Source organism: Mastomys coucha, unplaced genomic scaffold (assembly GCF_008632895.1).
Source record: "Mastomys coucha isolate ucsf_1 unplaced genomic scaffold, UCSF_Mcou_1 pScaffold22, whole genome shotgun sequence".
Classification (NCBI taxonomy): Eukaryota; Metazoa; Chordata; class Mammalia; order Rodentia; family Muridae; genus Mastomys; species Mastomys coucha.
Genome location: NW_022196905.1, coordinates 35,954,628 through 35,981,151, shown reverse-complemented (window position 1 = coordinate 35,981,151; position 26,524 = coordinate 35,954,628). Strand labels below are relative to the sequence as shown.

General features: G+C 40.3%; 1 protein-coding gene and 1 long non-coding RNA gene across 8 annotated transcripts in view; one reads left to right on the top strand and one right to left on the bottom strand.

Annotated features, from left to right (window-relative positions):
* The window catches only part of LOC116069282, a 17,823-nt gene extending 12,703 nt beyond the window's left edge, over window positions 1–5,120 (bottom strand). Inside the window, exons 1-2 of the long non-coding RNA XR_004109954.1 lie at window positions 4,959–5,120; window positions 4,767–4,871 (exon numbers count right to left, since the gene is read on the bottom strand). This is a non-coding gene — a long non-coding RNA (uncharacterized LOC116069282). The remainder of the gene's footprint in view (window positions 1–4,766; window positions 4,872–4,958) is intronic.
* A 2,583-nt stretch (window positions 5,121–7,703) lies between these two features.
* Bod1l1 (biorientation of chromosomes in cell division 1 like 1) overlaps window positions 7,704–26,524 on the top strand; it is a 56,446-nt gene continuing 37,625 nt past the window's right edge. For 6 of the 7 annotated variants that reach the window (XM_031342072.1, XM_031342070.1, XM_031342074.1 and 3 more), the window contains exons 1-8: window positions 7,704–8,099; window positions 13,982–14,106; window positions 18,401–18,591; window positions 19,049–19,663; window positions 20,267–20,416; window positions 23,144–23,310; window positions 24,955–25,066; window positions 25,565–25,703. In XM_031342072.1, coding sequence (XP_031197932.1) covers window positions 7,863–8,099; window positions 13,982–14,106; window positions 18,401–18,591; window positions 19,049–19,663; window positions 20,267–20,416; window positions 23,144–23,310; window positions 24,955–25,066; window positions 25,565–25,703 — 1,736 coding nt within the window. In that variant the 5' untranslated portion in view covers window positions 7,704–7,862. The remainder of the gene's footprint in view (window positions 8,100–13,981; window positions 14,107–18,400; window positions 18,592–19,048; window positions 19,664–20,266; window positions 20,417–23,143; window positions 23,311–24,954; window positions 25,067–25,564; window positions 25,704–26,524) is intronic. The other variant, XM_031342075.1, reaches the window with a different exon arrangement.

The window sequence follows — 26,524 nt, the reverse complement described above, 5'->3', positions numbered from 1 at the left end:
GATATTTTATTTATTTATATTTCAAATGTTATTCCCTTTCCCAGTTTCCCTTCTACAACCCTCCTATCCCATCCCCCTCCCCCTACTTCTATGAGGGTGCTTACCCACCCACCCTCTCCCTCTTCACCACCTTGGCATTTCCCTACTCTGGCAACATCAAGCCTACAATGACCAAGGGCCTCTCCTCCTATTGATGCCAGACAAGGTCATCCTCTACATATGCAGCTGGAGCCATGGATTCCTCTATGTGTAATATTTATTTAGTGGTTTAGACCCTGGGAGCTCTGGGGTGTCTGGTTGATTGATATTGTTCTTTCTATGTGGTTGCAACCCCCTTCAGCTCTTTCATTCCTTTCTCTAACTCCTCCATTAGGGTCCCTGTGCTCAATCCAATGGTTGGCTGCAAGCATCCACATATGTATTTGTCAGGCTCTGGCAGAGCCTCTCAGGAGACAGCTATATCAGGCTCCTGTCAGCAAGCCACTTCTTGCCATAGTGTTTGGTGACTATATATGGGATGGATCCCCAGGTGGAGCAGTTTCTGGATGGTCTTTCCTTTAGTCTCTGCTCCACATTTTGTCCCTGAATTTCCTTTAGACAGAAGCAATTCTGGAATAAAAATTGGGAAAATGAGTGGGTGACCCCATCCTCCAACCAGGGGCCTTGCCTAACCTCTGGGTATGGTCTCTACAGTTTCTCCCTCCCCTTTCTTGGACATTTCAGCTAATCTCATCCCCATTGGGTCCTGGGAGCCTCTTTGATAAATGATAAACTTTTCATTCCAAAGACCCTTTATTTAATTGTTTCAGGGCCACTGTATTCAGATTTGAAATCCCCAATTGAATGACAGAATTTAAATTATTTTAAGTGGAAAGAGTGTCACTACTTTCCCAGAAAGCTCGTCCACCGTGCTTACTGTGGCAACAGATTGAGAATTAGCAATGCCCGGCAATAGCTGTAACAAACACAGCAGTAATGCCAAAATCCCTCTTGTGTCAGGTCAGGACCAGTTGGTTCTTTCCTGAATGTTCTATGGGCAGCGGGACTATGCTGGGGACCTGCATGACCAAGGCAGAGTCCTCTGGTCCCCAACAGCTTCTTAGATGACAAATCTGTGAGGATCAATTAAGACTCTCTCCAGCATTATTAAACTTTTTAGACCACAAAGAAAAACAGAGGAGGAAATGAAGAAATACTAACAGAGAAATATTTTTAACAATAGAAAAACAAAGGATATCTGTGAGCCTAAGGGTATCTGTGACTCCTGTGATATTTGCTTGTTCTTCTTCACAACTAATGGCAGCCTTCCCTCTAGATATATTAGTAGCCAGAAAGGAAAGCCATACTGAACTACTTATCCCCACTGGCATGAGCGTTGGTAGATTCTTCACAAAGGCCTAGAAGGTCTCCTCCCTGGTTGGGCTCCATAGCTGTGACAGGGAGAATACAATGCTCAGGGACCCACACAGAAGTCTCGGCATCCCAAGGAAAATTACAAACAGAACCTCAGGCCCTGACCAAAATAGGGTTAGGTCCCTTCCAGACAATAGTAGCAAGATCTTTCCATTTAGTTACTCTTTGTCGCCCCAAAGGAGTGTGCCAGTGTCTATCTGCTGTGGATCGGCCCTCAAAATCCACGGATAAAAAGTTTAAAATATATAATACGTAAGATAAATGTGCATGAGGGGAGAGATGCTCCCCCCCTTTTGATTTTTGTAAATATCCTTTAAGTGTGTGATGTGCACGTTCTACTACCCCTTGTCCTCTGAGATTATAGGGAATATCAGTTTTATGAATAATATTAAATTCTTGGCAAAAATCACCAAATCCTTTACTATTATAATTTGAGCCATTATCAGTTTTTACTTGGCGGGGAACATTCATATAAACAAAGGCTTGTACAAAATGATTTTTAACATCTTTTAATTTTTCACCATTATGAGAAGATGCAAATATCATATGAGAATAAGTATCATATAACACATGGACATATTGCAATTTGCTAAAGGAGGGGACATGAGTAACATCCATTTGCCAGATAGCATTAGGAATCAGTCCTCGGGGATTAACACCATGGGCAATGAGTAACAATATTGGTAGCTTACTCTCTGGTAATTTTACAATGATATCACAAAGAGCCTGCTTATGCAATTCTAGAGCCTTCTCAAAGGCTGATTCACTTAAAGCCACCAGAGGGCAAGTATATAAATCTGCAAGGTGATTTCCATTGGCCAGAGGCCCTGACAAAGAGGAATGAGCCCATATATGTCCAATACATAAGGGATGTTTTCTGTGCCATAACATGGTTTGTAGCTCTAATAAATATTCTTGAACAGTGGAAATAGGTGCCACAAAGGCGGCAGTTTCCAAAGGGGATATAATTTTGGCCACATAAACACTATCAGTATAAATATTTAAGGCCTCATTGGGAAACAATTGCAGGGGTAATTTAAAGGCTGATAATTCTGCTAATCATGCAGATTTAACATCTACTTCCAATCATTCTACAACCTCCTCAGATACAACACAGCCAATCCAGTAGAAGAACCATCAGTAAAAACCAATGTACCTCCAGTAAGGGGATATAAAGACACAACTTTTGAAAACACCAGGGGATGCTCTTTTAAAAATTGAACTAATTTATTGGCTGGATAATGATTATCAAACTCACTCGTAGTGGAACATAAAAGGACAGACCAATCTGCATTAGTTTGTGCTAAAATTTGAATTAGCTCTCTTGTATATGGGACCATAATAATATCTGGCTCTTTACCAAATATCTGTAAAGCAAATTTCTGTGCCTTAAAAACTAAATTAACCACAGCCTGGGGGTAAGAAATAACAATCTTGGACGGGGATGCTTGTAAATGGACCCATAACAGTGGTCTTTCCTGCCAAATTACCTATAGGAGAATACACAGAGGGAAAAACTAAAAATTTTAATGAGAAAAAATAATCTACATAATTTAAATGAGCTTCTTCTAAGGCCATCTGGACTAAGTCTAAGTAGGCTTGGACTTCAGTGGTAAGTGTTCTACATGAGTTAGGACCTGAATTTCCCTTGAGTATATCAAACAAAGGTCACAACTGCCCAATAGATAAATGTAAGCTAGGCCTTAGCCAATTAATATCTCCTAATAATTTTTGAAAATCATTTAATGTTTTCAACTGATCCAATCTAAATACATTTTTTTGAGGCTTAACCCCATTTTGTAACATTTGGTGACCTAGATATGAATAAGGAAAGGTCTTCTGTACTTTTTCTGGCACAATGACCAAACCTGCTTTACCAAGGGTTTCTTGCAACTCACCATAAGCTTTTGAGACTAATTCTTTTCTTTCTGCTGCAATCAAAATATCATCCATATAATGAATGATATATAAATTTATAAACTTATCCCTAATAGGTTTAATGGCCAATGATACATAAACTTGACATATAGTAGGGCTATTAGCTATATCTTGTGCTAAGACAACCCAATGATATTTTTCAAATGGTTCTTTAAGATTAATAGAAGGAACACTAAAGGCAAAGTGCTCACAATCATTAGGATGTAATGGAATAGTAAAGAAACAGTCTTTCAGGTCTATAGCCAACATAGACCAATGTTTAGGAATGGCAATTGGCATGGGGAAACCTGGCTGAGTAGCCCATAATCATCATGGTTTTACTGACTTCTCTCTAATCCTGTAATAGTCTCCGTCTGCTACACTTTTTCTTGATAACAAATATGGGTGTATTCCAAGGAGATGTGGAAGAGGGGACAATATGCTCTGTTTATAATTGTTCTTGTAAAAGGTTATGTGCAGCTTCCAGTTTTTCTGAAGAGAGGGGCCACTGCTCCATCCACACCGGATCACCACTTTTCCAAGAGCTGGGTATGGGTTTTAAAGTAGGAAGCGGTTGAGCAGTGACATTCATGATAAATTTCCTAATCCCGTTTTATCTTGGCTATCCCAGGTAATAAGGTCTTTATCTGATATGAGTTGAGGATCTCCTTGTAAATATTTTCCTAGGCCTTTCCCTGGAGAAAATCCCTGTTTGTGGAGCATGTGCTGGAAGGGTTGGGTAGTAATTACAGCTCCCATATCATATCTGAGTTTATTGTTCTTGATATTCTCTCCTCCATATAAGATAGTCTCTTCCAGATAACACTGCTCTGAATAATTGTTGCCAATCAGAGGAAGTACAATTTAAAATTGCAAAAGATTAAAAAAAAATAGCACTAGTGAAGGAAGCATGAGGCCCGTAAGCAGTCACTGCCTTCTTTAGTTGTTTTATGCCTTTAAAATTAAGGGAAGTATGCTCCCTTACCATTTCCTTCTCTAATCTCCTTTCCTCATCTGAGGAGGGGGATTCATTTAAAGAGTCCTCACATGACTGTAAAGACTTCCTAGAACAGTCATACTGTGCTGTTTCAAAAGTTTTATTAATTTCTGCCATCTATTTTTTCACTTTCCCATTTTCACTTAATAAAGCATCCTTCACTAGCCTCCACAAAGAAAATGTTGCTATGGAGAAAGTCTCAAGCCCCTCCTTTTGAAGCCTTTTTATCAAATCAGTTTTAACCTGTTCCCAATCGGGAACATTAAGTCCTCCCAAGTAAATAAACCAAGGACTGGTCTTTTCCAAGGTTTTAATAAACTCTTTCGCTGTTTTTATCTTAATGCCAGTTCCTTGGTGTTTTAATAAATCCACCAGCTGGTCTACAAGCAGTAGACTTGAGCTAATGGTGCCCATCTTCAATAGACCCCATTCTCCTTACCTGCTGGCCAGCCTTCAGGGGCGATCCTTTAGGGACTCCCTTCTCAGTGGGAACTCCACTTGATGACAACTGGGCTGTCAATATTACTAAGAAACAGGCAAAGGCCTAAGGATTTGAAAGAAAACACAGACATGGGTCATTCATGAGAAAAGAATGCCACTTTACTTATGAACTGAGCTCCAATATATATACCTTAGCTGAAAGGCATAGAAAAAAATCCAGAAGCACAGTGGAAAAGCACCTTGTTTACAAGTTCTTTGTTTTTGTCAGTTAATTGTTTTCATGAGTTCCTTGTTTTAAGTTCCTTGTTTTCATGAGTTACTTGTTTGTGTGAGCCAGGCAGGAAATGGCTCAGGGCTAACAGTGTACTGAGCCTTGGGTGACAAGTTAGCAGAGCAACTCATCTTAGAGAAGGGGCCAGGGCCCAACAACCAACCAAAGAACATATGCAGGCTGTTCCCCTTTCATATGTAGCAGAGGTACAGCTTGATCTTCATGTGGGTCCTGAACGACTGGAATGGGGGCTATCCAAAAAGCTGTTGCCTGTACATGGGATATGCTCTGCTAGCCGGGCTGCCTTGTCTAGCATAAGTGAACGAAGTGTTTTTAGCCTCAGAGAGACTTGAAGTGCCAGGGTGAAGGTACCCAGGGGGAGCTAGCTCTACCTGCTCAGAGGAGAAGGGAAAGGGGGAGGAGCAACAAATTCTTTTTTAGCAACAAATACCTTTTATTAATTTTTAAAGTTTAGTCATTGTGCCTAATTAAATTTGTGAAGATTTTCAGTTTTATGGAAACTGAAAAAAAGTACAATTTATTCAACTTTAGAAAAGTTGAATTGCTGAGCGGTGGTGGTGCACGCCTTTAATCCCAGCATTTGGGAGGCAGAGGCAGGCGGATTTCTGAGTTCGAGGCCAGCCTGGTCTACAGAGTGAGTTCCAGGACAGCCAAGGCTACGCAGAAAAATCCTGTCTGGAAAACAAAACAAAACAAAACAAATAAAAGAAAAGAAAAGTTGAATTAATTAGATGTATACTTATATACCAAATAAACACTGTCTTTTTATATTATATACACACTTAACAACATGCACTTAGTATACTGCATTTTACTGTTAGTACACTAAGGAAAAAACAAATTATAGTCTCATCTTGTGAAAACTTATTTTGAAAATTAATTACAAAAAAATTATACTAGGCAGGTGTGGTGGTACACACCTTTAATCTCCAGCACTCTGGAGACAGAACCAGGTAAATCTAAATAGTGAATTCAAAGCCAGTGAAATGTACATGCTAGACCTATCTCAAAAAGAAAAAAGGAGAAAGAAAGGAAGAAAGGAAGGGAGGGAGGAAGGAAGGAAGGAAGGAAGGGAGGAAGGAAGGAAGGAAGGAAGGAAGGAAGGAAGGAAGGAAGGAAGGAATTAAATTATACTTTACACCACTTTAAATTTGACTGTTTTTCCCGGGCGGTGGTGGCAGACGCCTTTAATCCCAGCACTACTTGGAAGGCAGAGGCAGGCAGATTTCGGATTACTGAGTTCGAGGCCAGCCTGGTCTACAGAGTGAGTTCCAGGACAGCCAGGGTTATACAGAGAAACCCTGTCTCAAAAAACAAAACAAAAACAAAAAAACCCCAAAAACCAAAAAGACAAAAAAATCAAAAACCTTGACTGATTTTTAATGTTTTCGTTTTTGTTGTTGCTTGTTTGTTTGTCTATTTCTAATTTTTTGTTTTGTCTTATTTTTGAGACAGAATTTCTCTGAGTAGCTCTGGTTGTTCTGGGGCTCTGTAGACCTGTAGACGGGAGGGGCCTTGAACTCAAGAGATTTGCCTGCCTCTGCTTCTGGACTAAAAGCACCACCATTTAACGACATTTTAAAGACAACACCGTTTCAAAGACAATTCGGCTCCAGGTCAAGCGATTTCCCCGCTGTGCAACTCTGTATGATTTACGCGATTTTCTGATGTGCAAATTGGAATTAGTAGAGTGTTAACTATTGCTATGATGAAACACCATGGCCAAAAGCAACTGGGGTGCCGGGTGGTGGTAATTTGATTTATACTTCCGTTATCACTGTTCATCATCATCAGAGGTAGTCAGGACAGGAATTCAAACAGGGCAGGAACTAAGCAGAAGCTAAGGCAAGGACTATGGAGGAGCAGCTTGCTCCCTCTGGCTTACTCAGCATACTTTCTTACAGAACCCAAGACCACCAGCCTAGGGGTAGCTCCCTCCAATGGACTGGACCCTCCTCCATCAATTAATTAAGCAATCCTACATTAATTAAGAAAACGTCCCACAGGCAAGATCTGGCATTTTTTCTTAACTAATCTGCTCTCCTCATAGATAACTCTAGCTTGTGTCAACCTGACATAAAACTAGTCCGGACTCAGTCTTAGGTGTCATCCAAGGACAAAACGCCTTAACGCGTGTACGTGCTACGCCTGAGACACAACTCTATACAGATTTCACTCACTATTACCGTAATATGCTGCAAAACCCTCGTAGCTAAAAACCCCACCTTAAGAGACAGTAACGGGAGGTTCGTAGTAGGATGGAGCAAGAGAGGATGGGATGGGTGGGTGGAACAGAAAAGCGAAAACCCTGAAATACCATGCTGGAAAGAAAACAGATCGAATCCTTAACTTTGGGGCGTTCGCCAGGTGCTTGGCACTGCAGCGGGCTTGGCAACCGCAACAGTGAAACTAGACCAACGTCTCATTCCTGCCTACTCTGAGCTGAATCTACAGGTGGAGAGCTAGCGGGTGCATACTTCTACCCAGCTCTTAGCTGTTCCGTTTCCCAACCGCGGCCATTAGCACAATTTATTCCCGCCTGTCTCAGCCTCGCGAGGGCGCTCGCGCCTCGAGGCGGCTAGAATTGGCCCAGCGCGGCCCCCGTAGGCAGACTCTATTAGAGGCCGCTGTCACCGCCTTTTCCTCCTTTCCCTCAGTTCCTTTTCACTTCCGGGGTTGCTCTAAATCCGCTGGTTCCGTAACAACATCCCGTTGGCTTCCCTCAGGCGGCGGGACCTGTGTAGCCGCCTTTCCCGGAGCGGCTGCCCGCCTGGGCTCGCGCGCTCCCCGGTCCGGGCCGCCATGGCCACCAACCCGCAGCCGCAGCCCCCGCCGCCCGCGCCTCCGCCGCCGCCACCGCAGCCACAACCTCCTCCGCCGCCGCCGGGCCCTGGGGCTGGCCCCGGAGCTAGCGGGCCGGGAGGCGCGGGTGCTGGCTCCGGAGACCCGCAGCTCGTTGCCATGATCGTAAACCACCTCAAGAGCCAGGGACTCTTCGACCAGTTCCGCAGGGACTGCCTGGCGGATGTGGACACCAAGGTGCGGGGCTGGGGCGGCGGGCGGCGTGGGCAGTGGGGTCCCGCGTGCTCGGAGGGCGACTTCCGAGCCGGACCCTCCGGACTGTCTTGCATACAGGGCTCCTTTTGCAGCTGCTTCGTTTGTTTAGTTTGTTTGTTTTTGCTTTTTGTTTGTTTGTTAGACCTGCAGCGGTGTGCCTTGCCCTCTACAAGGCTTGGAATGTTCATTCATTCCCCTGCCCTTGTGTTCCTTTCTCAGGCTAGTGTTTCTTGAATACCTACTATGTGCCAGGCACTGCTTGACCTTAGCAATTATACCGCTGTGGTAAATAAAACCAAGTCGTTGTTCTTAGGGAGACTGGTTTGAAAGCACTAAGGCAAACGGGACTCTGTTTAGTGTTCGTTCTTATTTCCCGAGGTCTATCTATCTATTTACTTTTTTCGCCTAAGTTGTTTATTGCCTACCAAAAGTTTGTCCGGCTTGTAAACGCCACAAATTTAGCATTTGCAGATTCGTAAAATGGTAAAGGAGTGGTTTACATTGTGTTTTGCTGGATGTTGAGGGACGGGTGAACTTGCAAAGGAAGGGCGGCAAACCTGGGCAGAGAAAAAAAAGTGGGTTGGGAGTTCTTTTGCAGTGGCTACCTGGTTTCGTAGTTAGGTCAAGTAAGTTTGCTAAGATGAGAAGAAGCAGAGAGGGATGGAGGTATAACGCATGGAGCCAGCTGTTCGGTTGGAAACCCATGGAGAAGAAAAGACAGCAACTTGCTGAAGTGAAAGAAGAGGGAGGCGGTTTGCATTAGGAGACAGAGGACGGTGAGGCAAGGGTCAGCAGAAAGGTTCTCTAACCAAAAAGAAGGGGAGGACGGCAGGCACCGGGCACCAACGTGGAAGGGTGCTTTAGCGGGTAGACTGTCATCTTGGCAATGAGCCAAGGATGCAGGACCAAGCAATCAGTGGAGTTGGGGAAGAGCTATGAGAGTGTGTCTGGAAGCGGGCGAAGGGAGAGGTGTTGGTCCTCTTGTGGAGTTTTTGTTGCTTTCATTTGGTTTTGTTTGGGGGTTTGTGTATATGTTTTATTTTTGCTTCAGTGTGGGTTGGTCCATTGGATTGGAGTTATGATGGAAGGTTTTTTCAGACTGGCAGGTCTGAATGAAGAGCCTAGTTTCTTTAAAAGGGGGTATTTGCAGCATCTGCATATCCTTGGGCTTTGAGGTCACCTACACACAGTTCTGCCATCTCCTCTATAATAATTCCTCCGAAGAATCTGAGGGTATCTTCTACAAGGATTCTGATCCTGGGCCCTTTCCCTTAGTCTTTCCAAAATGTAGGTTTTATTCACAGGAACTTGAATTAATTGGGTGTGTATAGGAAATATAATCTTACCTTGCTTAGGGACTATCACAGGCATATTACAAAGTCATTGCTGTTGCCTTTTGAAAAATATTTTAATAGGAAAGTATTAGTATGGTCAGGTAACTCTTTCCCTATGGTCAGGTAACTCTTTCCCCGTATAAAGCTAGTTGTCTGCAAGCAACAAGTGGATATTAGATTTTGATGTTCTTAGAAATCTGTATTTGTTTATCACTGTATGTGTTGTGTATAATAAATTTAATGTTTTAATATTTGATGATAGGTGCAATTTTTACAATTCAATCTTTTATTTATCCCATCTCCATTAAATATTACTGTTGTCTGTGGTATCCCTGCCCAAACTTCCAAAAGTAGATTATTAAAATGTTTCCTGGGGGAAAAGAAGAAAAGTTGGTATAGCAGTGTAAGGAAAGCTAGGCCTTTCTCTTCAAATATGCATATTAAAGTGCTGTTTTCAATAGTTGACAGTGGTTGACTGGAGGCAGTTTCTTGCGATTCAACCTTGTGCGGTATGTAGAGAGGGACCAGAGAATGTTCTCTAGATAAGAAAGCTTGAGCTAGATAAGAGTGAAACAGAGAAGACACTCTCTTCCCAAGAGCAGCACAGTGGAACATAGTTGCTGAATCTCTATAATCATTCCTTCTCTCTTCCCCTCCCTACCACTGTTTCTACCCCCCTCCCCCATCTTCCTTTCCCTTAGATAACAGATGTGTTGGTTTTTACTTAAAATATTTACAATTAACTGACATTTCTATTTTTTCTAATATATAAAATGCAAAAGAATACTACTTAGGAATGTAGCATCTACAACAACACAATGATTGGGCCAAAATTGAGGCAATATTCCCTATTAATATAAAGGACTGTCACTTTAATGGAACTCTTGAGTCTCATCTGCCGCTTGTAGGAAGTATGGTATTCTTCACAACTGAACATGAAAGACTGGCCTGCTTTCTACCTGAAAGTCTTCCCTGTGGTATATAGGCTATGAACAGTCAGTGCATTATGTCAGTCACATACAAGTGTAACAGTCCCAGGTGCTGCCTAAAAACAGTCTTCCATCCAGTGTGTCCACACCAGGGCGAGATGTACCAGTGTCTACTTCCACTCCTGAGCCATAAAATAATAATTCTCCTGGTAGTCCTACAGTCATCAGTGGTTCTGAAGCAAGATTACTTCTATGGCAGACAGATTTGACTATTATTCTTGAAAGATCTGTAGCCTTGGACAGCTCCAAAATCCAGCTACTCCACTAAAGCTGCTCCTTCTAGACAACTAGTCATAAGGTGTCTGACTCAAGCTGTGTGACTTGAAAGCCATTCTATCCCCTTCTTATTGATTACCAACTGAAGAATGAAGAGGGACAATCAGAGGTACGATCAAGAGGCCCAGCATTCTGTCCTAGACAACAATCTGATGGACCAAGAAAATTCAACCTCTCTTGATGACTGGTAAAGGTAGTTTTGGATACTTTCTCAATTATGAATGGCTTCTGGTCAATTATTTCATGGATCAAATAAGTATTCACTGTTCAAATCTTTTGTACCAGACATTTATTAGAAGCTGGAAGTCCAACAGTAAATCAGAGTCCTGCTGCTTCACCGTTTATCCTAGCAGAGGGAAAAAAGTAAGTAGTGTATAGTCAGCTCTGTACAAAAGAATAAAGCGAGAAACACACAAGAAGGCTTACTGTTTTGTTCTGGGTAAGGTTTCAATTAAGATAATATTTGAGCTATCCTTGAAGGAATTGAAAAAAAAAAAATGGATGCCTTCCAACCCTAGAGCAGAGGAAGTGCCAAAGACCTGAGGTAGAACTGCTGAGAGAGGGAAGTGTGCACCCCACACACACACATTCTAGTGTATTGTGAGTTAATTGTTTAAGGCTAGTAGTTAGAAGTTATCGAGTTTTGAGGAAAAGTTAATGATCTGACTTGTATTTTAGATAAGATGATAATTCTTGATCTACTTTGGACTATAAATGTTGTATAACCCTAAGTTTTAGAAGATTTAATGTACTCTCTTGGAAGATGGATGTGAGTTAGGCATGGGCAGGCAGGAATGTCAGGATGTGAGAAGCCTTGGGGCATGGATGGAAAAGATAGTAGGAAATGGGTGTAAATGTCCTCCAACGTGTCTGCTAGGACCTGAGGACTTTAAGATCTTGTTGACTTTAAATTTAAGTCAGGATCTTGCCATGTAGCACAAGCTGGCCTTGAACTCATTGTGTAGCCCGAGTAGACTGACATTTCTGTCCTCCTGCCACAGCCTTGCAAATGCTGATTACAGACATGGACCATCACTCCCTGCTAGTGAAAAAAATGCATAAACAAGAAGCATTTTCTTTGAAGGGGAATTGAAATTTGAATTTATTTTGAGGGGACTAAAAAGCTAAATGTATTTAAGTCTAATAAATGCTTGATAAAAGAAGAAATACGGGCTGGAGAGATGGCTCAGTGGGTAAGAGCAACGACTGCTCTTCCAAAAGGTCCTGAGTTCAAATCCCAGCAACCACATGGTGGCTCACAACCATCCGTAATGAGATCTGATGCCCTCTTCTGGTGTGTCTGAAGACAACTACAGTGTACTTACATATAATAAATAAATAAATCTTTTTTTTAAAAAAAAGAAGAAATACATGTTATAAATGTTAGAAAGAAAAATTTTCACATCAATTTAGAGTAAGAGGAGCATGAATAAATAATTGGGTGATTCTCCTGGGGAAGAGAAAGAAGCAAAAGTTGAAAATTGGAAGTGATGAAAGAGCATCTCATAACGTTCAATCCTGTGGGAGGTAGTTATCTAGTTATCAAAGGACAATGTGTTAATCACTGACCTGCCAAGCAGTGTGGACAAGAACATGCAAACATACATTGTTCTGCAAGAATTGCTGACTGGTGGTATGTATAGAAGATGACAGGAGCAGGAAAGGATGTAAGTTCACTTTGGATGCCAGAATGACCTCCTGATTAGAATAAGAGCTCTAAGGTGAGAACTTTGTCAGGTGGCCAGCGAGAGAGATGGTTACATGAGAATTGGTTGCTGGGATAGCTGCTTTCACAGGAGGGAGGGAGAGGTGGCACAGCATGATGCTGCTCTATTTTCCTTAAAATTCTTCCAGGTCACTCATTTATATTGAAGGGAAAAAAAGACAGATAAGCAAAGATAACTCTGAATGAGTAGGTGGGGGGACTAATGTAGGTAAGGACCCTTTTTTGTTTTGTTTATTGTGTTTTGGTTTTGAGACATGATTTTTCTGTGTTGCCTGACCTGGAACCCAGAGATCTACCTGCCTCTGCCTCCTGGGTGCTGAGGATTAATGGTACACCACTGCAACCCAGCTAAATAGTCCAACTTCTTTTGGTTTGCTTTTGTTTTGTTTTTTTAAGACAGAGTGTAGCTCTAGTTGTCCTGTGACTCATTCAGTAGAGCAGGCTGGCCTTGAACTCAGATCGACCTGCCTCCCAAGTGCTGGGACTGAAGGTGTGTGCTCTCACCACCATTCCTTAAATAGAGAAGACTTGATCTCCTTTTCATCTTCCTCTGCTTTTTTTCTTTTTCTTTCTTTCTTTTTGGTAGGGTGGGGGATGTTGAGAGCTGGGAAGGTAGGCTTTCTAAGCCTTAGACAGTGTGGACCTTTTAGGCTGGTTACTTGTAGGGTCTGCCCTGAGCTGTGTGTAGCATTCAGTAGCATTCCTGCCTTCTTTCCTCAGTACTAATCTCAAGTGCTTTAGACATTGCCAAATTCCCCCTGGAGGGAAAAAAGGTTAACGTCACTTCTGCTTGAGAACTACTTTTACCCCAGATTTAGTATAGAGTTCAGTAGTCTGTCCCTGAGTAGTTTCTCTTAAGTCTGTAACTTCTACCTCATACCTTACCACCACAGACCTTCATTATTTTAGTTTTTACATACTTTTCCAGGTGAGTTTTCTGTCTGCTTACACACAGCTGTTGAACCACTATGTTCATATGTGTAACGAATTCCTATTCTCAGATCCTTGTGCAAGCACCAAGTCCCAGTCTGTTTCCAGCTTCATTTCTGTTGCCCTTGGACTCTCTTCTCTAACTACATTAGAATACCAATATATGGGTTTTCTTAATACTCCTGGCATTATATTTTTTTCTAGTCCAATGATTCTTTTCTTTTGTTGGGCTCTGCCTACAAAGGTCATTCTCATCCCTAGTTACATCATGTAACTTTGAAACTAATTTTCCCTGTAGGTCATATGCCATATTCTTTTTCAGGACTTCTTTCCTCCCTCTTTTTGTTTCCAGGCCTCTAACGTTAACATCTATGTTTTGCTTCTAGTTTGTCTACAAAAGAGGGTTGTCTTCTTTATCTTAACTCTATTTCCGAACAACCTGTCTTAAACAAAACAGGCAGTATTTGTAAGTTGCAACTGTGAAGCTTTCCATCAGCTATAAGAAACCTTAGGACTATTAAATATGTTAAAATTGTTGAACTAATTTTCAATATTGTATGAATTAAAGGTTTCTAGCATTTACGAGTTTTGTTTTGTTTTTCTTTCTAGCCTGCCTATCAGAATCTGAGGCAGAGAGTTGACAACTTCGTTGCAAACCACTTGGCAACTCATACATGGAGCCCCCACCTCAACAAGAACCAACTGAGAAACAATATCCGACAGCAGGTTCTGAAGTAAGTCTCAGTTAGGGGCACAGGCTAGATTTAAAGTGCTGTTGTTTACTTTGTCTGAAAGCAAACAGAAATACACTCTCCTCATGTCAGCACTTTTGGAAGTTTAATGTGACTCAGTCCAGTGTATTTTGGAGTATGACCTCATCATTTCATATTTCTTTTATAAATTTTTACTCTTCTTTTCCTGTAGACTTAGAGTGGTATTTAAATATGTGAGAAAAGAAATAGCATGACTTAAAGAAAAATCTCTATGTAAATATTAATGGATATAAATGCTATAATGTCCTATCCAATTACATTAATGATGATTTTCTATTCTAACAAGTAGAATGTACATGACACAGCTCTGAAATTTAAAAAAAAAAATCCCTTGGTTGTAGGTGTTGCCTTCTAATATATAGCATGTAGCTAAATGAAAATATTTTGTTCTGTTCAGTCATTTTTGCATCAGCATAAGACACAAAGAATAAAGCTGAAATATTTAGAAAGTCTGGAATATTTACTTTAAAAGGACTATGAACTTGATTTACAGTCTTCTGCTTGTTTTTGAATATAAATATTTGCTAAGACAAAAAAGCCTTTCTATCCCAGTTGTTTAAAGAGTGCCTATTCTTCCTGCTTTGAGAAATATTTATATTCAGGAACATTTATAAAGTATGGCTTTAAACAGGTGAGCAGTCTAACTCAAGCCTATGTAGTGTGATAGTTCCAAGCCACAGGAAGCTCTAGAAATAAAAATGTACTAGGAAAAGTTCATTTAGCCCCAGGTAATGCTAGAAACCCAGAGCCAGGGAGCTTAGATTTTGTCTCCCTGTATATAAGAAAAGGAGATAGAACTAGTTTCTTGTCTTTGTTTTAAAAGCTGTTTTTGAACCTATGAAAGAGTCTGGGTAAGATCGAAAGATGCCATCGGAAGGCTGCTTAACAGTACCTCTTGGTAAAAAGTCAAAGCTGTTTCCTGAAAAGAAGATACTAGAAGGAGTCTATTGAGTGACAGGCCAAGAAGGCGCCTTATTTCCACAAAGGCCTTCAGTAGAACAGCAAGCAAAGTAGCACAGGAATGGGAGCTGGGGTGCAGCTGGGGTGCCCGACTCACATTTATATGCAATGCTGCTTATAATCCAGGGCTCTCTTCCAATACTTCTAGCTACCAGCCTTCTACAGATGATTGCATTGCTACATTACCACCCTATTTAGAAGGCTCTTGCATCCTTCTCTGGAGAAGGATATCTTCTCTTTACAGTGCTGATCCAGTCCACAGGATCCAGCAAATCTTGCACTATTTTATTATCCAGTGTTGAGAGTCTCAAGAAGAATAGCTTTCTGGACTTTTATTTATACTTTAGTGTACAAAATCTCTTAAGGAAACCGTCATCTTATTTTAGGTAAGGGAAATGTGAAAAATCAATCACTTACAACTCTAATACAATAAAAGACATGTTGGCCACAGTTCCATGCCTGGTAAAAGGTAAGGAAGCCAAAGACTGTGGCAGCAGTGAGTGAAGGAACACTGCAAGACTAGAGACTGGAAGGAGAACAACTGTATTCTGGTAACTCACCAGCCGTTCTTCTGAGACTTCTGTTCATTGTCCCCTTGTTACCTCGTGGGTATGGAGGTCAAAGAAAATCTTCTTCAGTGGAATCCAGGGATTCAACTCAAGTCATTGGGCTTGTACTGCAAGAGCTTTTAACCACCAAGACATCTTGCTTACCCCATTTGCAAAGCTTTTATGTTAGAAATAGTAGCATTTTGAAGAGAAGGAGTTCATTGCAGTTTATTTATTTATTTATTTTGGTTTTTTGTTTTTTTTGAGACAGGGTATCTCTTTTTTGTTGTTTTGTTTTTGTTTTTGCTTTATTGAGACAGGGTGTCTCACTGTGTAGCTGTGGCAGCCCTAAAAGTCACTCTGTAGACCAGGCTAAAAACTCACTGATCCACCTGCCTTTGCCTTACGAGTAGATGTGCACTACTATGCCCAGCTTAGAGACGGATTCTTTAGTTCTATGCAAACTAGGCCTGTATGGATGGACTAGCCCTATAAATAATTGTAATCTCAGGCAAGTTTTCACATACACTTGAGAAAGTACTCGGCTGACTTAAGCCATTGCAGTTGCCATTTCTATAGAACAAATGGCCTACTATCAGCAACTTAAAGTGGATGAACTTAGTAGCTTATCTTTTTATTCAGAGAGGAAGGAAATTTTTATTCTGTTTATGTTTTCATGCTACAAAATCTGAAAGTGCTGGATAGCTTTCAGTAATGACCTGGACAGAATTTTAAAAGAGGAAGAAGTGGCTTAGTTTTACTTATGTATTAGTTTATTTCCTGGGTGGAATCCAGGTCATAATATATGCAAAAATAAGCACTCTATCACTGAGTTACTTTTTTAAAACAATAGGGTCTCAGTATGTAGCCACGGCTCTCATATTCTATATGTAGCCTAGGCTGTCCTTAAACTAAAATGCTGGAATTAACAGGCATCTACCACCTTGCCTTGATTCAGCCCCTTTTGCTTTGGTTTTATTTTGAGAAAAAGTCTCCAAATTTGTGCAGGATGGCCTTGAACTCTTCCCTTAAAATTTCCCCATTACCCAGGCCAGTCATAAATTTGTGATTATCCTGCCTCAGCCTCCTAAGTAGTTGGTATTACAGACGTGCACTAACCAGGCCTGCAGGTAAGTAACTCTAACAACAAATGTATCTGTTGCCAGCATTTGACTTTACCTATGGACCGAAGGCTGAGACTTTTCTCTGAGGTGGCAGCTAGGGAATACCCCAGTCTACAGAGCAGTGGACTAGTAGCTATGGACTCTATTTTTACATAAGATCTTCCTCCATGCGAAAGAAGACTACATTTAAGATTATTTTTGTTTACAGGACAAGAAGCCAAAATACAGGCAGAGAAAGCAACTGAAGCAGTATATTTGGATTTAGTGGGTTTTCTTCTTTAATTTTGTGCCTTTGTACTTATGCCTTACAGCAAAACTTTTAATGATTTTTTTTCTGCTACATTTGCAACTCATCTTTAAAGGGGACAAAAATGAGGTTTAAGATACAGTAGTGTTTTCAGGATTTGCATTCTGTTCTTTAATTTTATAACTTGAAAAAGCAGGTAACCTACATTGTTGCATGTCAGCTCATTTTTCTTTATGTCCCACATAAATAGAATTATGTTATCACGTGGCTTCAAAGTGCCTTGGGAATTGAAAAACTAGTCCACTCTCACTTCAGACAAGGTACACTCAGAAACAGCATTTGACAGTGCAAAAATCAACACTTCCTCACCCATTCTATCCAGAAAGATGGGGGCCAGGAAGCAGGGGGCAATTAGTGCCTCAGTCTCCCAACACTGTCCTGAGTACTTTGATTCCTCCTGGTACATTCTAGGGAGAAATCTGATCTTAAATCTGTTTTGCTTAGATGTCATTTTACATAAGTGCTACTTAAAACATGTTCTTGTCACTCCCCTGTCTGCCCTCTGTAGTTTCTTAGACTTATAGTCCTTTTCCTCCTTCCCTCTTCTATACACATCAAGACTCAGCTCTGGGTCTTCTCTTTGTGGAGTGTTCCCACCCTATTGTGAACATAGCCAAAAGCTCCTTACTCTTCTCTTTCCCCACAATCTATGGTATATGTTACCGCCTAGCCTCATGTATTTTAATTGTGTCTGTGTCTTTAACCAGCACAGGGCCCAGGCCTGCTTTGTAGTTGCCTGGTGGACAGCATGGTGCATTTTATGTAGAAGATATTCATAACCTTCCTCTTTAAATGACTAAATCATCCTGTTTTATAGCAGGAAGGTAGTAAAAAGAAAGCCAGACATCTTGAGTTTTATTTTTGTTTTCCTTGTTTCTTGTTTATCAATTTGATGAAATTATACTTTGTGTATATTCTTCACCTTAACTAGAAACTCTAAGACTTACAAAAAGTTTATATTTTCTATTTTTTAAGAAGTAAACATTTCAGAGTCAAGAAATTTACTAGCCTGGAACTCATCTATTGTGAGGTCCTCTTATGTTCCAGGGATGGAGGTTGAGAGAGGCACCACCTCCCTCATGCTCTGTAGTACTGCAGCTACTCCAGGGACCCTTTTGTGTTTTAGTCTTTCTACCAGCAGTGCATTACAAATGTCTTTGTAATATAGCATACCTAAAACCACTACTGTATTAACTTTACCAAATAGAGTATTAAAGGTCGAACACATATATAATAGACACTATTTTCTTTAAGATAATTTGTGCAAATAATATAAAATTATTTCTTTACCTTTCTGTGAATTGCTTGTATTTCAGATCAGGAATGCTGGAGTCTGGTATTGACCGAATTATATCTCAGGTCGTGGATCCAAAGATCAACCACACATTCAGGCCTCAGGTAGAAAAAGCTGTGCATGAGTTTCTGGCCACATTGAATCACAAAGAGGAAGCAGCTGGCAGCACAGCTCCTGATGATGAGAAGCCAGAGTCTTCTGTCATCACCCAAGGTGCTTTGCTTTTCCTCTTGTCAGTTCCGAGGCTCTTCTTGTTCTGATTGCCTAGATAGAGATGTTTGGTTTTTACTATATTGCTCCATTTGGCTATTCTAGTGAAATTATATGTACTTTCAATATTGCTCAAGTTCCCCAACTGGCATGACATTTCTATTTTGAAATTAATTTCAAAAAACATTATAATAATGATGAGTTTGTGTGTGTGCACACTTGCTATAAGAGAATGTAAGTGAAATAGTAAAGACATCCTTCTCACAACTGGAATGTTCCTATAAGACATTATGTACTTAGGAGACAGAAATTTTTGAGTATATGTACTAGTATTGTACCTGAAAAGCCTACAGGAACATGCGTTTCTGCTCAGCTTATAGCAGTAGTGTGTAGTGTCAATGGAATAGAGGGACATACTTTTTCATACATCTATTTCAGTCTTCTTATCTTCTCCTTGAAGGTGCTCCTGCTCCTGGGCCCAGTACTAATGTAGCCAGCGATGCCATGTCAATTTTGGAAACCATAACTTCTCTTAACCAAGAAGCTAATGCTGCCAGAGCTTCAACAGAAATGTCAAATGCCAAGGCCAGTGAGAGAATATCCAGAAAACTCTCATCTCAGCCAAGCACTGATGTTTGTACAGACAAGGAGAGAGGCTCAGAGGATGCGGCTGAGAGAGAAAAGGCTACCCCTGATTCTGGAGGAGATGGGCTAGAAGCTGCTCTCAAGTCAGAAGAACCTAGTGATCTCCCTGGTTCAGTGGAAGAAACTAAAAATCATATGAAAGAGAATAACAGCTTACTCTTACTAAGTAAGGATGCTCAGCAGGAAAACAATGACCCAAAAATTAAATCAACGGACAAAGGAGAAAAGAAACCCGATGGTAATGAGAAAGGAGAAAGAAAGAAAGAAAAGAAGGAAAAGACTGAAAAAAAAATTGACCACTCTAAAAGGAGTGAAGATACACAGAAAGTGAAAGATGAGAGACAAGCAAAGGACAAAGAAGTGGAGAGCACAAAACTTCCTTCTGAAAAGAGCAACAGCAGAGCCAGGACTGCCGAGGGGACAAAAGAAGGTACATGCACAAGGCCATGTGGCTTAAAGAGAGATTGTTCCTTACTGGAAGAGGGACAGTGTCACATTTGACTTTTGGTTGTAATGATTTATTTTGGTATTTTCATGTCAAAACTTGAAAACTTGCAAAACAATAAAAGTAATAAGCTGTGCACGGTAGCACCCAGCAGTAATCTCAGCACACCTATTGCAGAGTCCAGGCTAGTCTGAGGAAGGCTGGAAATAAATATTTATTAGTCTCCTTACTATACTGATGTATCTATTCACAAAGAAAATTTACAGAAAAGCTATAAACTTTGTAATTTGTATTATCATTTTTTCACACTGTTCCAAGCAACTTATATTGTATATGCTAATCTTCAAAATACTAGGTAGTAATAATAATAATCAGTTACTTAAAGATCTACATTTGTATATAGCCTTACATTATAAATTAATAGTTATTGTTGCAAGTGACTATTTTAATCTTTGTATTTTATTGATACAGCTGCTTTTCGGATAGCTAAATTTCCTGTTTAAAGCAGGACATTTTTAATATTGAGGGCTTAGTCTTTAAATACATTCTTGTGATCAGTTGTTTATTTTGCTTCATTTTTTCTTAAAGATTGTTCTTTGGTAGATTCTGATGTGGATGGTCTCACTGATATCACAGTCAGCTCTGTCCACACCAGTGACCTTTCATCTTTTGAAGAAGACACAGAGGAGGAAGTTGTTGTTTCTGAGAGCATGGAAGAAGGAGAGATTACATCAGAGGGTAAGGGTAATGCATTTTTCTCAACGTCACAGTGACATTTCTGTTAAGCATTATTTGTGTTCTGTTCTAATGGCTATTTCCTGACTGTGGGCATCATAGCTAGAGCCTGCTACCCTGTGATTGTAAGATTAGCTTCTGATTGAGCTGCAGGGTTGTCTGTCTAATTATCCTTGTACATGTTACCAGCCCTCAACAAGTCTACTTTTCCATGATCAATCCCATCATTTGATGTTATTGCAAAATTGAGAGGACACACAGAGCTGCTTTTGTTTATGTGTGAATGATACTTGGTAGAATACAAGCTAGAAGGCTGCCCTCACTTCTGCCACCAGTTAGAAATTTGAGGGTCATAAAGAGCACCCTTGGAAAAACTGATTCCTTAAAAGGCATAACAGAATACACCAAAAGCAGGTATATTATACTAGTCAGGTATGTTGGCTTGTGCTTAGAATCCAAGCACTTGGGAGGCTAAGGCAAGAGAATAGCTGTTAAAACTGGGTCTATATAGGGAGTTCTAGGTTATCTTGCTAGTGTGGAACCCTGCCTCAAATAACAACAAATACTGGTCTACTCAATATAGTTGATCCAGCTAAGGAACACAGTCAAATCAGAGAAGGGATAGTATGCTCAGGGTCAAGTTTAGAAACATCCCAAACAGGAGCCGTCTCTATGTCCTCTCTGGAATTGTGGGCAACTTGATATCCATTTCTATAATCAGGATAGACTGTGATAACCCAGAGAAGTTCACTGGAACTTTGGTCTGTAATTCTTATTTGGGCTAGAGGATATAGTAATAATGACCTGCCTGCCCTTGTACCTCTGGCCCTAAGAGGTCTTGCTGCAGGACTGAATCCCATTCCTCCATCTTAACAATAGTAGACTTTGATTTGACCATAAGAGAACCAGGAAAACAGAAACACATCAGTCAAGTACAGCACCATGAGCGCCCAGGGATGACCTCTCAGAAGTGTAGGGCAAACGTCAGACCTCTCTGGGCAAAGCTGAAATTGTTATTATACAGTTTGCTTGTCAGCCAATCCTTCCTAAGTGCTTACTGGGTTCCAGAGTCTGTGCTAATGTCTTTCTGTGTCTTAACTTCTGCAGCCCTGGAAAGGAGGCACAGCTAAGGGAACGAAGTCTTAAAGTGTATCCAATCCAAAGTCATATAACCACTGAGCACCAGGGCAGAACTGAAAGCTGAGTCAGCATGTAGCCAGGACATGATGCTGCTCTTTGCCCTGGCCATATTCTTGCCAGTAGGTAGCATCCTTTACATTTTCTGCTAGCTTTGGATAGGTTGTCTAAGAAGAAACTCAGAGGGGGAAGTAGAGTCTTTTAACTCCACAAATACTTTTCTTAGCCTTTTGTGTCTTTAAATTTTATGTGTATGTCCAGGAGAAGCAAAGTTACATATTCAGAATAGGAGCAGCAGTGCACACTTGCTATGATAGTGGTCCTTACTGTCCAGCCCATGTGGGAAGGCTAGTCCCCACCCTATGATTCCTGTGTTTTCTCTATTCTTCTGATGCTTTGGGGTCTGCTGGAGTGCTTTTTTGGTTGGGGCTAGATTTTCTGTGTACATGTTCTAAATATAAGAAGTTCACTAAGGCCGGGCAGTGGTGGCGCATGCCTTTAATCCCAGCGCTTGGGAGGCAGAGGCAGGCGGATTTCTAAGTTTGAGGCCAGCCTGGTCAACAGAGTGAGTTCCAGGACAGCCAGGGATACATAGAGAAACCCTGTCTTAAAAAACAACAACAACAAAAGTTCTCTAAGAAAAATAAATAACAAGAAATGAAAACATTCCTTTTTTTCTGCCTTTCTACTGTGTCAAATGGAAAGATTGACTTCCTAATGTAGAGGTGTTAGTGTAAGGTGTATGTGATTGATTCCTGTTTTTCCCTAAACATATAAGTAGGCATTAAGATCTCAGGTGTGAGCTGGGTATGAAGGTGTACACCTTTAATCCCAACACACGGGAAGCAGAGGCAAATGAATATCTGTAAATTGGAGACTAGCCTGATCTACATAGTGAGTTCCAGGACAGCTAGAGAAAATAGTGAGACTCTCAAAAAACTAAAAAAATAAGGACGATTTCAAGTGTGCTTTAAAGTATAGTTTCAAGTGAATTTCTTCAACTTAACAGTGATAAAAACATTCATATCAAGTCCAAGAATTACTTGTCAAAATACATTGTCTAAAATAACTGATGGGAGGAACAGTAGGTTAAGATGGTTCCAGCAGCATCAACTAAGTAGGCTCCTGAGTTAATAAGCCCAGTGGTAAACAGTAAAAAGAGATGTAAACTTAGACGGGCAGAAACCATCTACCATCCTTCGAATGCTTCCCATCAGATCATATAGTCAGATAAAGACCTAGCAGTAGTACAGCCAATGTGTACTTGGCTTCCATGTTGAGCTTACAAATCCAGCCTGCTCCAGGAGCAGTGTGGAGCCTCTGCCTCTTCAGTTCTGGGCCTGTCCTGCTTCTGCCCTGTTCTGTGCAACTTTCCTCTACACTTCTTTTTTCTTTTAATAACACAAATGTCTAACTTGGTCTGCCTCTATGTGTGAGGTGAACTGTAGTTTTTTAAATGTCAGTTTCTTTTCTCATACAGAAACCCCTTTTGACCTTTAAATACGTTTGAAATATATTAGTATCTTTTGCTGCATATATGTGACATGTTGTTGTTTGTTGATAGAAGTACTTTTTATATTGACTTCTTTCCAGATGAAGAGAAAAACAAGCAGAATAAAGCAAAAACTCAGCCTAGTGATTCTAGTGATGGAAAAGCCAGAAGTGTACGGCATGCTTATGTTCACAAACCTTATCTTTACTCAAAGTACTACAGTGATTCTGATGATGAACTCACAGTGGAGCAACGGCGGCAATCCATTGTAAGTCCATGATCCCTTGCTGATTTAGCAGTACTTCTAAACCTTCCTAATGCTACAACCCTTTAAACACTCCTCATGATGTAGTGACTCCTCACCATATAATTATTTTCTTGCTACTTCATAACTGTAATTCTGCTACTCTTATGAATTATAATATCTGATATGCAACCTCTGTGAAAGTGTTGGTCAACCATCAAAGAGGTCACAGCCCACAGGTTGAGAACAACTCTGACTTAGCCTGCTACAGCAGATTGACAGAATTTGAATGGTAGTTTGTGCAAGGTACTAGAATGCACACAGCAGATATGGTCTTGCCCTCAGGGAGCTTGCCATGGCACTACATAGAATAGATACAAAGGTGTATCTTTGTTACTATCAAAAGTGAAAAAATATAACTGTCTGGTTCATATTGTGAAAATGCTTGTATTCATGTGACTCATTTCATGCAGAGACACAGTATGTAACTAGTATAAGGAAAGTGAAGGAAATGTGGTCTATAATTTTCTAGGTTTGAAAATGCTTCCAATTATCAAGTACCATTCAGTTATTGAATGCTTTTTAAATAAAATTTAAATTATTAGTTTTTAAATTGCTTACAATTTAAGGAACATAAAAATATAAAAAGTTTCTTATGTCACAACCAGAGAGTTTATAGAAATAACTATTGAAGAAAACACTATAAAATGTGATCGCTAGCTGCCTTTCCTTCAAGGCTTATTTCTTAGAGAGGATATTGCATAGGAGCTATGCACCTGCTTGGGTTTTTAAATTGGATTTTTGAAAGTTTGGCTTTGAGTCCTAAGCCAGAAAAGGGATGGTTAGAATAACAAAATGATTGTGAATTCTCTCTAATTGAGATTCTGCCAGCAGAAAGCCCCAAGGCCACAGTTTTAGGCCCAGGAGTATAGCCAGCAAGTCAGATTGGCTATAGAATTTACCTGTCACTTGAAGTTCTGAAGACTTACCCATTTATGCTTGATATTTGTGTTTCTATAACTTTTTTCTCACTCTTTTAGTTGCAACTACTTTGTTACGTCACCTTTTTTTCAGATCATGCCTTTTTTTCTTCAAATCAATAACATTCTAAAATAATAATTAAAAATTTTCCTATCTGTGCCTTCTATCATTTGCTTCCAAAACAAAGTAGGCCTACCCATACCTAGGCACATACAGTTAATGTCTGCTAACTTTTTTTTTTTTTAAGACTTACATGCATGTTTTGCCTATGTGTATGTGTATGCCTACTGCCTGCAGAGGTTAGAAGGTGTTGGGTCCCCTGGAAGTGGAGTTAGTGATGGTTGTTAGCTGTCATTTGGTTGCTGGGAACAACGTGGGTCCTCTGTGAGAACAGCACATGCTCTTAACCACTGAGCCATCTTTGTGACCTGATATATGAGCACTTTTGCATATTCTATTGATGTGTAAAAACATCAGAAGAACAAACTAAAACTTTGTTGGTGGGGGCAACTTTGAGTACTCGGGGCCTCACTCATGTTTGCTGACATGTTTGAGTACAAGGCCTCACTCATGTTTGCTAAGCCAGATCAATACCTCGGAAATGTACTCTCGGTTATTTTCTCACATACGTTCTTTCAGAGTGTTTTGCTTCTACCTGATAAGCTACAGGCAATTTTATGGTTTTAGGCTAAAGAAAAAGAAGAGAGACTATTAAGAAGACGAATCAATAGAGAGAAACTTGAAGAAAAACGAAAACAGAAAGCAGAAAAGACAAAGTCTTCTAAAGTGAAGAGCCAAGGTATAGCAGACGTTACTTTTATTTGAGAGTATCTTATACACACCATCATTTTCTGTCTCTTATTGATTGTGGCATATGCACAAAAAAAAAAGTGGTATGTTCCTAAGTGTGGAGGAATTTATTCTGCAGTAATGGTGGAATGGATTTCAGATAGAAGTAGTTGAGATTTCTGGTGATGATAGTGCAGCTAGCCTATACGTCACATCATCTTCGCTTTTTCCCTTTACTTTTGTTATTTTCTCTGATGCTGGGGATTGAAATCAAGACCATAAACTTGCTAAGCACAAGCTCTGCCCCAGACTGTACTACAGCCCTTCTGCTGACATTTATCTAGCACAGTAAATACAACAAAATTGATGTCTGTTTTTCCTAGCAGAAACTGAGACTCATTTGAAGCTATTTTGTGTTTTATACTGGTTATAAAACTGTAATGAAAAGTAAATATAGCACTATTACAAAACTGTCTTCTGAAATAAAGCTTCTCTATTTACTTTCTAGGCAAAAGTAGTGTGGACTTAGAAGACTCATCAACCAAGACTTTGGAACCCAAAACCCCAAGAATTAAAGAAGTCCTTAAGGAACGGAAAGTTTTAGAGAAGAAAGTAGCCTTAAGCAAAAGAAGAAGAAAAGATTCAAGGTGCATTTCTACCTGCTATGTTCTGATTGTCACATTAGTGGTGTGTTTTCAGAAGACCAGCTTTGAAAGTGGGCATAGGCTGTCTGAAAAAGTAGCTGGGCATGGTGGGGTATGCATATAATTCCAACACTGGGGAGGCAGAGGCAGTGGGATCTCTGTGAATCTGAGGCCATCCTGATCTACACAGAATTCGGGGACAGCCAGGACTATAGACAGAGACTCTATCTCCCCATTTTTTTTTAAAAAAAAACAATCCTTTTCATTAATCTCTGCAGTTTGATGGGGTGTATGTTTCTGCATTAACCATCATCTTTTACACAAAGAGACATCTCTGTTGAGGTCTGAGAAATGTCATAATCTATAGGTGTAGAAATAGCCCGGGAACTCTGGCCTTGAGCTCACTCTGATCCTTCTGCCTTAGCCTCTCTAGTGCTGAAATTTTTGTGTGCCATCACACTTGGCCTTTTTAGAGAGAGGAATTTATAGGATAGTTTGATTTTATATCTGTTCAGCAAAATAAAGGTAGTATGTTCACCCTGGATCCCATGAGCTCCCTAATCATGCACTTTAAATGTCATTAGTATTTAATATTAGTATGACTAATATTTATATTAGTCAAATTTACGGTATCAGGCTTCTCTTTCTTCTTGTTGATCAGGCCTTAAATCCAACCAGAACATGATTAGTTACACCCATAATGTTCATGCCACTATTGCATCTATGAGCATGTCTTACCATGCTGGTGGTTATTGGAACTCATCGGGTCCACAGCTCTGTAGGACTGTTGATGACTCCCTCCATCCCCAGGAGCCTATTTAATA